General features: G+C 35.5%; 1 protein-coding gene and 1 long non-coding RNA gene across 18 annotated transcripts in view; one reads left to right on the plus strand and one right to left on the minus strand.

Moving 5' to 3' along the window:
• LOC125581844 lies at positions 1 to 7,146 on the plus strand. Its single transcript, XR_007319591.1, has 2 exons — positions 1 to 5,964; positions 6,233 to 7,146. It is a non-coding gene; the product is annotated as an uncharacterized LOC125581844 (long non-coding RNA).
• The window catches only part of LOC106447820 (hippocampus abundant transcript 1 protein-like), a 24,962-nt gene continuing 18,761 nt past the window's right edge, over positions 6,540 to 12,740 (minus strand). For 4 of the 17 annotated variants that reach the window (XM_048747934.1, XM_048747937.1, XM_048747936.1 and 1 more), the window contains 2 exons: positions 7,569 to 8,831; positions 6,540 to 7,465 (listed from right to left, as the gene is read on the minus strand). In XM_048747934.1, the coding sequence (XP_048603891.1) occupies positions 8,763 to 8,831 (69 nt within the window). In that variant the 3' untranslated portion in view covers positions 6,540 to 7,465; positions 7,569 to 8,762. Of the gene's footprint in view, positions 7,488 to 7,568; positions 8,832 to 12,740 lie in introns of all 17 variants that reach the window. The other 13 variants (XM_048747932.1, XM_048747925.1, XM_048747931.1 and 10 more) reach the window with 13 other exon arrangements.

Raw genomic sequence — 12,740 nt, forward strand, 5'->3', positions numbered from 1 at the left:
TGAGAAAAATATTTATACAAATTCTTAAAGAATGTTTCAAACCCCCTTAATATCAGGTCGGCTCTGGTGCCAATATACAAAAATAGAATAATGTCTTTACTCGTTATGGACCGATATAATATTGTAATGAACATATATACCACTTACAATAAATAGGCATATATTTATGTAAGCACAAACTCAACATGTTATAGAGATGTATGAGTGTGTATGTGCCTATATAAAATATATTCGTACATACTTTTTTGTAGCGAATATGTTTGAGAAAATTGTAGCTGCTTCTCAATAATATTCGTCTACGCAATACTATAATCAATCCATATCATCTTCAATTTTTTTTTAATTTTCAATGTTAAGTAATTAAATTAGAATATTATTTACACATGTGTACTAATTGTTTTTTATTAGTTTAAATTATCACAGTTTTATTAAAATATCTACAATGTTTATATAGTGTATCCATATTTTTTAGGAATAGTATCATATGTAGCAAATACTATTGTGAAGTAAAATAAAACCAAATATTCAATTTTTTGGTTTAAAACCTTAATTTCCAATATTAAATTGTATAGTTATAAAAAATTGCAGAGTAACAAATTCAAGTGACATATACGTGTAACAATACAAAAATAAACAAATTTAAGTTATAAAATTTTAGACTAAATTTCAAATTAATTTTTTATTAGGTTATATATTTTTAATTATACAAAATATATCTTCACATGAATAAATCGAATCCAGTGTTGACCAAAATTTAAGAGGTATTTTTTTCTAACTAGTTTATGAGGATGTTTTTAATACTTGTATTTATTTTAAATAAAATTGCATACAAATGTTTAGAAATTTTCTGTAATGAATATTGGATAATTTATATACTTCCAAATTTTGGAATTTGAAGAAAATGTTTTTATTCACCATTTTTTGTTTACAATCATTGAATTTGTTTTTAAGAACAATTAGATTATTACAATGGTCTTTGAAATTATTTTCTCCTTTTATACTTTCTGACTTGATATACTGGGTAATGTACATGATTTCTGTTAACTTGAAGAAAGAAATGGAGCCAAAGGAGTGGTTTGGAAGAGTTTGGGTCTTGGTCAAAGATAAGGCAAGATCTTCAGAGATTGTATATCAAGGCTTCATGAGGGTTTAAAGAAGTCTAGAAGTGTCATGAAGGCTATGCAAAGATAGGGATTAAGTCCAGGAAGGGCTTAGACATCATTTGGAGTAAGATAGGCAATAGTGCAAAGATAGGGCGTCCCGGAGAAACGGACAGTACGGACGGTGCAATCTTAGGGCGACCCAAGATCAGATAGGATCGACCATTGGAGAAGTCTGAACGTGAGGTGCAAAGTTAGGGCGAGGTACGGACCCGTACCAACGACCGTACAAAGCAAGTGGCCGTACCAGACTTACCCGGATCGACCAGAATAGGAGTTCGGTTCAGTTAGGGCACAAGGAAGCTTAGGGCGTGATCTTGTGACCGTTGGAGAAGCAAGTGGGCGTGAGACAGCTTGTGACAGGCTGGCCAAAAGGTAAAGCAAAAGGTAAAGCACATTTTGGAGCAGGACCACACATGAAGACAATCTTGGTTGTCCAATTCAAACTGAGCAAATCTAGCCATTGATTCTTTATCCTATCTTCTCCACTTTACAGCTTGCACAAGACCACTCCAAGACCAGATCCTGATCGTCCATCTTCAAGTCCTTTATCAGCCATTAGACTTAGGTTATGATATTGCAAATGTAAAACTCATATATAAGCCTTAGATGGCGATTTGTAATGACTAAGGGAGTAAGGGGGAATTCTCCTCTCCACTTCATGAATAATAAACTTGTTCTTGAATCTGAAACCTTAATCTCTAATCTCTTATTTTCCTAATCTCTTAGTCTCTTAATCTCTGTTCCTAAGTCTCTTATTCTCTCATAAACACTCTCATCAATCTCTCTTTCTAAATCACCTAGAACAAGCTCTCATCTTTCTTCATTGGAGTTTATACACACACACATACAACCAGAGAAGAGAACTCTACAAATCTCATATGGTATCAGAGCTAGGTTCATCAAAACCTGAGCTGTAGTTTCCGTAAAGCACTTTCTCCCATCTCAGCTCAAACCAAAGCCTAGAAGACATGTTCATCCGAGCTCAGATTCTTCAAGAAGAAGAAGTGTGAAGCCGTGAAGTGTTCTCCTTGTCTCTCTGTCTCTACTGTCCGTTCCTGATGGTGCTTCTCCTTGGAAACAATGGTGTATGGAGAGGCGTGGAAATCCTGCTTCAAATCGCCTTGTTCAAGAAGTGTTCTCTCATCCAGTCTCAAAATGGTGTCCAAGAAGAGGGCGCCTAGAAGACATGAAACAAGGAGGGGCCTTTGAGTATTAGATACAAGATGGTGGCCATGAACTGAAGGAGAAGGAGGTGGGTGATGATCCAGACTCTCAGATCCAACAAAAATCATGGCCGGTTTCACAAAATGCAAAAGGAATCAACCTGGTTCCTTGTTGTAAGTGATTCTATAAACCACCTTGATAATGAGCTTGTGTTGTTGACTGGTTGTGATGTTGTGATGTGATTGAAAACCTGAGAATTGTTTAAAAGATTGCTGAATGAAATAAAATGAATTTAGAATCTGTCCCAGGATACTAAAAGAGCTTTGTTTCTAGTAATCTCAGTCCTTGATGGTTCATCGGGTTTCCTAGTAATCCAAAAATCTTACTAGTTATACTAGGCTTACTAGCAGCAATGTAAGTGCTTTAAAATTTCTAGTAACTTATCAGTATTACTAGGATTACTAGATATGTTAATATGCTTAGCTCCGGTTCATAATGATGCTTGTTGTGATTGATTGAGTCTGCTTGCATACATGGATTGAAACCGAATTGAAAGTTGTTGCATATAGTCTTGTGGCTGTCTTACATTGAATCATTAGATTCATGTCTAAATTGCTGAGTAAAGAAGCTTTAAAAATGCCTAAGTAGCTTGCATAAATCTGGAAAAGAAAGTGTCTGTGCTTAGAGAGGTTGCTTGCAAAGATAGAACTTGAAAATGACTTGTTTTAATCTGTAGCAATGCTTGTGAGACTGGGAATCAAACTTGATGATTAATCAAGGATTGATCCCAATACTCTTGTGTCTTATCTTTGCTGGAGTTTGAGTGGTGTTTCAGGTTCACAAGAAGTGTTCTTTGCTCACCACCTATCCAAGACAAGAGGAAGACTTGATCCATTGTGTGGAGCAATGGGAAGATACTTGTGTGTAGAAGCCGGTTTAAGAAGCGCAGGCCACGAGGTTGTTGAGCTCCTGGTTCAAGACACACAAGAGGAAGACTTGATCCATTGTGTGGAGCAATGGGAAGGTGCTTGTGTGTAGAAGCTGGTTTAAGAAGCGCAGGCCACGAGTTTGTTAAGCTCCTGGTTCAAGGACACACAAGAAGAAGAAGGTCACCACCTAAGTCATGAGGAAGGCCGGTGATCTGATGATACTTGAAGCTGAAGGCAAAAGGGTGGATCAGTGATTTAAGCGCAGCTGTTAGGGTGGTGTGCTCCTGGTCTTGAAGTTCATTGAGGCTCATTTCAAGCTTGAACCTATACTCAATTCAAGCTTGCGGTGGGGATTCAAATGAGCAACCTGAAGAGCCAAAGTTCAAGACCTGTTTCCTCCTTATCATTACAAGAGAATGATAAGATGAAGCCTATTGCCAGCATTCTGTGGAGAAGTCCACAGCCTGCTCCAAAGAGGGTAGAGAGGATGTTGTAACAATGGAGAGATGAAGCCTATTGCCAACATTCTGTGGAGAAGTCCGCAGCCTGCTCTAAAGAGGGTAGAGAGGATGTTGTGACAATGGAGAGGTGACTTGCGGTTCTGTACATGGTGGTTTAGTCACCATAGCCTACACATCAGATGAGTGTAGAGAGGACAATAGACATGCAAGGAAGAGCATCACCAGGAGGGTGATGCAATTAAGACCAAGACCATTGCATCATGGAGAAGTGGGGCTGTAAGCATCAAGTCTGAAGAAGATGGAGGTGTTCCCACAAGAATGATCATAGAGCTTAGTATGCGCTCACCTTCAAGCTTGGACCTTCCCTATACTCGGTCTCAAGCTTGAGGGAGAGTGTTGGTGAGCTTGCATGATAAGAGAAGGATCTGATAAGCTTAGCAAGTGAGGGACTCAAGTGGTGTGTGAAGAGCAGCCACTCCTCACCAAAGCAAAAGGAGCTAGGCATGTCTTACCTGATGGAGATGGCAAGAAGCCACGAGAGAAGGGAAGACTCAGGCCGGTCCAGTCACTCCTCACCAAAACAAAAGGGAAGTTTCCCCGTACTCAATTTCAATTCATCATTTTCAATCGTATCTAGTAATTTGTTAGGAATACTAGTTTTACTAGACGACAACATATCTAGTAATCTATAAGGAATACTAGTCTTACTAAGACGGTCTATAAGCATGAATTGATTGAGTTATGTTACTTGATAAGTACTGATACACTTGTGGAATAATGTATCAGGTACCTTACTTGGAGACTCAATGGAGAGGATCAGGTCACTCCTAGCCTTTCAAGTAGGCATGAAGTCCGGAGACACTAAACCGGTTCTATAGAAGAGTCCAAGAAGGTGTGGTGTAAAGTGTGCACAAGCCTTGAAGTGTTGCTGCACCTGTTTAGGCCGTGATCCAGAGCTTCTTGTGTCAAACCACACTGGTTCTAAGGCACAAGAGCTCACTGGCCAATCCCTAGGCCTTGGAGACTTTACTTTTTTTCCCTCATCAAGGTTTTGTCCCAAAGGGTTTTCCTTAGTGAGGTTTTTAATGAGGAAGTTCTTCAAGGTTCCAAGCTTGACTTAGGATCAGCTAAAGTCAAGCTTGAGGAGGAGTGTTAACTTGAAGAAAGAAATGGAGCCAAAGGAGTGGTTTGGAGGAGTTTGGGTCTTGGGCAAAGATAAGGCAAGATCATCAGATATTGTCTATCAAGGCTTCATGAGGGTTTAAAGAAGTCTAGAAGTGTCATGAAGGCTGTGCAAAGATAGGGATTAAGTCCAGGAAGGGCTTAGACATCATTTGGAGTAAGATAGGCAATAGTGCAAAGATAGGGCGTCCCGGAGATACGGACGGTGCAATCTTAGGGCGACCCAAGATCAGATAGGATCGACCATTGGAGAAGTCTGAACGCGAGGTGCAAAGTTAGGGCGAGGTACGGACGGCCTGTCCGTACCAACAACCGTACAAAGCAAGTGGCCGTACCAGACTTACCCGGATCGACCAGAATTGGAGTTTGGTTCAGTTAGGGACAAGGAAGCTTAGGGCGTGATCTTGTGACCGTTGGAGAAGCAAGTGGGCGTGAGACAGCTTGTGACAGGCTGGCCAAAAGGTAAAGCAAAAGGTAAAGCACCTTTTGGAGCAGGACCACACATGAAGACAATCTTGGCTGTCCAATTCAAACTGAGCAAATCCAGCCATTGATTCCTTATCCTATCTTCTCCACTTTACAGCTTGCACAAGACCACTCCAAGACCAGATCCTGATCGTCCATCTTCAAGTCCTTTATCAGCCATTAGATTTAGGTTATGAGATTGCAAATGTAAAACTCATATAATAGATGGCGATTTGTAATGACTAAGGGAGTAAGGGGAGGGAGTAAGGGGGAGTTTCCCTCTTCACTTCATGAATGATAAATTTGTTCTTGAATCTGAAACCCTAATCTCTAATCTCTTAATCTCTTATTCTCCTAATCTCTCTGTCTCTTAATATTTGTTCCTAAGTCTCTTATTCTCTCATAAACACTCTCATCAATCTCTCTTTCTAAGTCTAGTACAAGCTCTCATCTTTCTCCATTGGAGTTTATACACACACAACCAGAGAAGAGAACTCTACAAATCTCATAATTTCAGCGTTGGTTAAAGAGTTTTGAAGTTTTTTTTTAGAGAAAACAGTTTTGTAGTTGGGAGGAATGTCAGGCTCGTGCATTGATGAGGTGAGTTGAGTGAGTCATTTTTTCTTAGGGAAATGCATCATGTGGTCTCGTGATATTCGCGTTTATCAGTTTTTATTCTTGAGCGGAGACATGTGTAGGCTTTATAGATTGCCTTTAATGTTGATTGTTTGTTTGTTTGAAAGGCAAGCAAAAACTCTGTAGAAAATAGACAATGATTCTTTTTATATATTAGAAATACGAAAGGTAGCAGTAGATAAAAACCAAGCTTGTACTTTTCTGCGACTAATAGCGTTTCTTAAACTGGCAGTTAAAAGACGTTAATCACAACATTAGATAGAAGCAAACATGCTCACTTAGGAAGGATGGTTCCCGGATGGAGAAGAGCTTGAGCTTGGTCATGAAGCAAGAGGTGAACTTTAGTAATAGCTTCAGAAATGCAATTACTTCAGCAAAGGTAGAGCAGCAACTGTTAAGTTCTTGCCTCTGGATTGGGTTTAGTTTGCTCATTTCTCACTTTTGGCCTCTCATATCTTTATGTTTGTAAGTATGTTGTGGCAGTACGTTGCGTCGTTGGCGAGAGCCCTCCCCTATTGCCATGTAAAGCACGTGATACATATATAAAGCTGGAAATTCTATTAACCGGTGATCATGTAACAATTTTAATCTTGCTCCACGAACGACATATGACTGAAATTTGGCTTACATATTTGTGTATTCTCTTTTCCAGCAATAGAACCATACACATCCATTCTTATTTACAAAAGGGCTACATGTTTTCAATCGTAAGAGTTAACAACACACATTCATCAATGCTGGTTCCAGCCGCAACTAATTTCTGCTCTCAACAATTTAGCTTCATTTGTTTCTTTACAGACAACCTCCCTGGAGTTTGACCAAGCCGTTATCATATCCACGATTTGATGGCCATAAGCAAAGAATATTAGGACGGCAATTAGCAACCTTGCACAAAAGAAATTGTGTTATAACCAACAGAAAGGTCGAGACAAACATGTGCTTAGGTATAGATGTCATTCAACGGCTCAAGATTCTTATTGCAGCCATAACAAAGAAAAAAGAACCTGCAGTGAAAGGACGTGAACAAATTGCTGCATCACAAAATGTAGCTGATGACCCTTCTTAAATGTCAAATACCTTGGAAAAATATACCCATTTATATCATGGAAAATCGACAATAATAATTTATTTTGAAATCAGAAGACATATAAAGCAATTGAAGCCTTCACCGTTATGGCTTTACATATCATCATCAAAAACTGTATTAAAATTGCAAAGATTCTGAGAATCCTTAAACTCTCCAAAGACAAATAAGTTTCTCTCAAGTGAAACAATAACATAACCTGCTCGAGGAAACTCGTCGGAATATTGTTGAATTACAAAAAAAAAAAAATTAGGAAGAACAGACTTACGTCAACGGATCCAGAAGCATATCGACCCACATGAGCTCCCCACTGCGTTTAACGTTCCTGGCCTCCCAGAACCGCAGGAGCCTAGCCTCGACGACGGAGGTACACTTGCCGGACTTCAGATCAGAGAAAAAAAACCTAGAGTTAGCCATATCAACATGTATGAGGATGAATAAAACAGATTTGAAGAGAAGACGTGTTGTAAGGGAGAAATCTCACCCCTATTTATACATAGATCACACCGACTCTGAGCTTGAAGATTGCTTTGAATACACATCGTGGGGGAGCGATTTGAGTGGATTAATCACGAAATCTTAACTCAGAGCGTTACATTTGGCGAGGGAAAGCGGAAACGTCAGAATCTCGCCGTCGAAGGATGTGGGACGCCTCTCTCGTTCTCTTGTCCGAAGAACATTAGGTCAGAGACGGTTTATGTTTGTTGGGCCAAAAAATGAACATACTCAGCAACAGAAAGCCCATACAAAATATGAACAATCGAAAGCCCACTTCGCTGACTCGGTAACAAAACGGATCCGACGTGTATATAGATCGGCTATTTATCACTTGGTCAAACTATTGAGATTCAACCAATTAATCATAATGATATATTGAAATTTTATGCCTAAATAAATTAAATTTTAAATTTTGATACATGCTTCGTGCTCCGCGACTGATGGAACGATTAGGTCACTCTCCCAACATTGCTTTCGTAGAGCTGAAGCATTGATTCTCTGCCTTGTCTTCCAAGCTGCAATGTATTGAATATGGAAAGAACGAAATGGGAGAAGAGATCTGAAGCAACCTCACTCATGATTCAAAAGGAAAAATCGAATCCAACTCTCAAATCTTTCATCACAGCATGGAGAGACAGTAAAACTCCTCTCCATTTGGGACCTCGCTTGCCAAATCGAATGCAACTCTCAAATCTTTCATCACAGCATGGAGAGACAGTAGAACTCCTCTCCATTTGGGACCTCGCTTGCCAAACGTGAAGTGGAATTATTAAAACCTCAATTTTTTCTCTTTGAAACAGTTTTAGCTCTGATTTTTAATACTGCCGGCTCTGCTTTTTTCTAGTTACAACAGAGCACTGTAGGTCTTCGTAAATACACCAAAAATTTCTTTGATGATTAAATACAATTTCACATTTTAACCAAATAAAAATAAATTTTCCTATTCACTTTATATTTTATAAATACAAATATGAGACTAGTGTTTCTTTAGACCTACCTATACATGAACAGAAACAGTCTTAAACCTTAACCTTGAAATATATGGTGTATGTCCTAGGGGCTGATGACGAGACAAACATGCTATTAAACAACAACAACACAAAAAATAAACATTGACTTATGTATCTAGAACTTGTACATTATGGTTCGCTATAAAACCATGGTTTTAAGCTGACTGGAATTATGGAGATCCCATAGCTGCCACTGGAGTTGTTGCTCTGATCATCAGACTTAAGATAAAAGCTATTGTCTACCAAAAAAAGGAAACAAATTTACCACATTTAGTAACCTAACAAACAAGTGTAAAATGAAACTGACTACTGAGAGATCGATAAAAAGAGTTTATTGTTTTAAACAGAACTAGTAGAGCTTGATGACGGATGTTAGGTTTTTCTATCTTCTTATAAATAGTGACATTTTTAAAGACACACATTATTTAGATATTTTTAGGTTATTACGAACCTACCTGGACCCGAAAGAATCTAATTCGAATCCCATCAGAGAATTTATAATACCCGAACGAAATTTAATTTTAAAATCCAAAGAACCTGATATCCAAAAAAGCTAATTTGTATTCGAACTATACATGAATGTCCATGTCTAACTGATACTATAAAAAATATCAAAATATTATGGTAGATTCAATTAATGAAGTAGTTTAGAAAGGTGAAAAAGAATATAAAAATATAATATAACACTTAAAAATAGGTAATTTTTATTTTATACATTTGTAATAAATGATGTCTAATTATTTGGAAAAGACAATAAAGGAATTGGTTAAAATTAGTTTAAAAGGAATGAAGAAAATGTAAGAAATTACTTAAGAATATAGAAGTATTGTTTTGTACTTCAGTTTTAATAGAATAGACTAGATCTTGATCCGTGCGTCCGCTTGGGTATTTGGTTTCATTTTTATGCATTAATATTTGTTTTATATAATTAATGGTAAATATATTAACAAAAATCATGTAACAAATTATAAACTTAGGTATTTCAAAACACAATAATTGCATTATTTTATTTTTAAAATTAATTTATTTGTTTCGAATTGTCATTTGTATTTCTTTGACAGCTAGAGTAGGAAACAACATATTGTTTCCTCTAGAGTTTAATCGCGCTTCTACACGAATATTTATCATATTTAAATTACATAACAAAATTACCAAGTATATTATGTACATTTTAAAATATAAATTTTATTAGATTTTATTAATCTGAAAATCTTAGACAAAATAGGAAATTGATCTAATCTTCCATAGTTTTAATACATAGATCATTTAAAATTTTATGTAAATATTAATTTATTAATTGATGCATTATTTTAGTATCTTTAAAATCAATAAATAGATATTTCTTCTTATATTAACATTGTTAGTTTCATACCTGATATATATAAAATTAGTTTGTTATTATTTTAAAATTTTGCAACATAAGAGTACATAAAATTTTAAATACATACATTATTCTACTAATTAAATTAGAAGAGGCCAATTAATTAAATATAACTGGGTTAGTTTTATTGTTCTGAAATTTTAATTTCCGTAAATCAATAAATTAATTTGATAATTTAATCTATCTCCCAGTTTTTTTCCCCCATTTATGACGGTCATCAATTTCAATGTTAACTTTTAGATTTTGATTTTTAAAGTAAATGAAAGATTGCAATCTTCTAAATTTATTTGGTAGCTAAAGATTAGACAATTTCATAACATTTTTTATGGAAACTGTTATTTATTAAGTCTTATTTATTAACCTTAATTATTATGATTAAAAGAAAAAAATAAAGAAATGGCATTGGGTGTAATTAAAATGTTATTTCAAGGGTTAGTTCATATTTGTACTTCAGTTTTAATAGATTAGATGTTATTTCAAAGGTTAGTTCATATTATTACTTCAGTTTTAATAGATTAGATGTTGTTTGAGAAAATTGCCAAAACGGAACAAAAAACAACATAGTTGTCCCTATGGTATAAAACCATCACTAAGTTGTCCCTATAGTATAATATTTTTTATAATCCCAAAACTAACATTTCCTTAATCAAATTAAACATAAATCAAAACCATTTTTAAAAAGTTTAATGGAAAAAGATATAAAAAATAAGGTAATCCCATAATGTTTTAGAAAGGAAAAAAAATGTAAAAACAATTTTAAAAAAAAATAACACACGACACAGATCAAAAATATCCCGTAACCTAATTTCATTTGGTTTCTAAAATCCTCCAAAACTATTCTTTTAAAATCCTCGAAGGTAGAACTTGATTCCAATAACAGTAGTCTATCCCCTTTATCATCAGCCAAAAAAAACTCATCATGTGCTTACACTAAATTCTCAAACACAACATATTGTATAGATATGCATCGTAGAACAAGAGTTTTTGAAAATCACAAGATAAGCTATGGAGAAATCATAGATTGATGAAGAAGAAAAGCCAAAATCATTTTTTTTTTGATATTTTGACAAAGAAAATCGACCAGGACACGGTTTTAGGAAATTAGAATATTTTTAGAATATTTTCTTAACTTAAACTTCCTTAATTTTTGGAAAAGCTTTTTTTATCTGTAGAAGACACCTTCTACACTGTGTAGAACTATGACAAAAATTATGAATATAATTTCAACTTTTTGTAGACTTTCGTGTTAAGTTTAGATTTCGCATACCCAAAATTTTAGAATACTTCATAAAAGTAGAAACTCCATTCAAAAGAAAAGTAGCAATCTTTACAATTAGTAGAATTCGCATTCTCTATATTTAGAATTTTAATCATTTTTAGATTGTTTCTTCTAAAAAAAGTAGATGAACTTGTTTATTCTGGAATTCGTTTTCTACTAACTCATTTTCCATAGAAGACGAATTCTACTTTTAGTGAAATGTAATTTTAAAATTTTATTTATCAATTTTTTTAACCAAAAAAAAAATGTGTTTGTGTATATAGGTATTTTATCAATTTTTTATATTTTTAATATTTTTTTGGATTCATAAAACTATTTATTTCATTAAATTTCAGAAATGAAAAAGGTAAAGAGAGAATAAATGGACAAATATGGTTTTATACCATAGGGACAACTATGTTATTTTTTTGTTCCGTTTTGCCAATATCTCCTTGTTTGTTTTAACTTATTTAAATTGATTCACAAAAAGCATCATTACTGGAAAAAAAAATCCTAACAAATTACGGGGAAATTAGTTTCAAAAAAATTTAGGAAAAATTGACAAATAAAAGTTAGGGAAAATTATTTTTTTCAGGCCAATAAAAAGGTAAATATGTCTCATTAGACTAATTTTTATTTCGTACCATTTTTGCCTCTAATGCCCGTTAGTATTTTTTAAAATAAATTAAATAAATAGTTTTACAAACCAAAAAAATTAGAAAAACATTAACTATTAATGAAATACTTTTATGAACTTAGTGGTATTTTTTCTAATTCTAAAAATGTTTAAATCAGTCTCTTTCTCGGTTTTACTGAACGGGGAATCACATGGCTACATCAAACCGGAACGAGGTCTTCGCCAAGGAGACCCGTTATCTCCTTTTTTGTTTATTCTTTGCGCAGAAGCTTTGGTGAGCTGTCTCAATTCCTCAGAAGAAGCTGGTCATATTCATGGTGTTCATCTTACTGAGTCTTGTCCTTCGATACATCACCTTCTGTTTGCGGATGACAGTATACTGCTTTGTAAAGCGAATTCAGGGGAAGCTGCGGAGATTTTGGCGTGTCTTAAGCTCTATGGTGATGCGTCGGGTCAAGTAGTCAATCATCTTAAATCCTCAGTTATCTTTGGCGCCAAGGTACCTGATGTGACTAAAGCTGAGGGGAAAGGAATTCTTGGGATTGATCAGGAAGGTGGAGAAGGTTCCTATCTGGGTCTTCCAGAGTGTTTCAGTGGTTCTAAGATTAAACTCTTAAGTTTCATTCGGGAGAAGCTGCAAGGTCGTCTTCGAGGTTGGTTTTCTAAGGCCCTCTCGCATGGTGGAAAGGAGATTTTGTTGAAATCAGTGTGCTTAGCCCTTCCAGTGTACGCGATGTCCTGTTTCAAGCTTCCTAAGTACGTTTGTACGAAGCTTACCAGTGTAATGATTGAGTTTTGGTGGAGTAGCGGAAATAACAGAAAAAAGATTCCTTGGGTGGCGTGGCAGAAGCTATGTAAAGAGAAAGAACTGG

The sequence above is a fragment of the Brassica napus genome, chromosome C2, assembly GCF_020379485.1.
Source record: "Brassica napus cultivar Da-Ae chromosome C2, Da-Ae, whole genome shotgun sequence".
NCBI lineage: Eukaryota > Viridiplantae > Streptophyta > Magnoliopsida > Brassicales > Brassicaceae > Brassica > Brassica napus.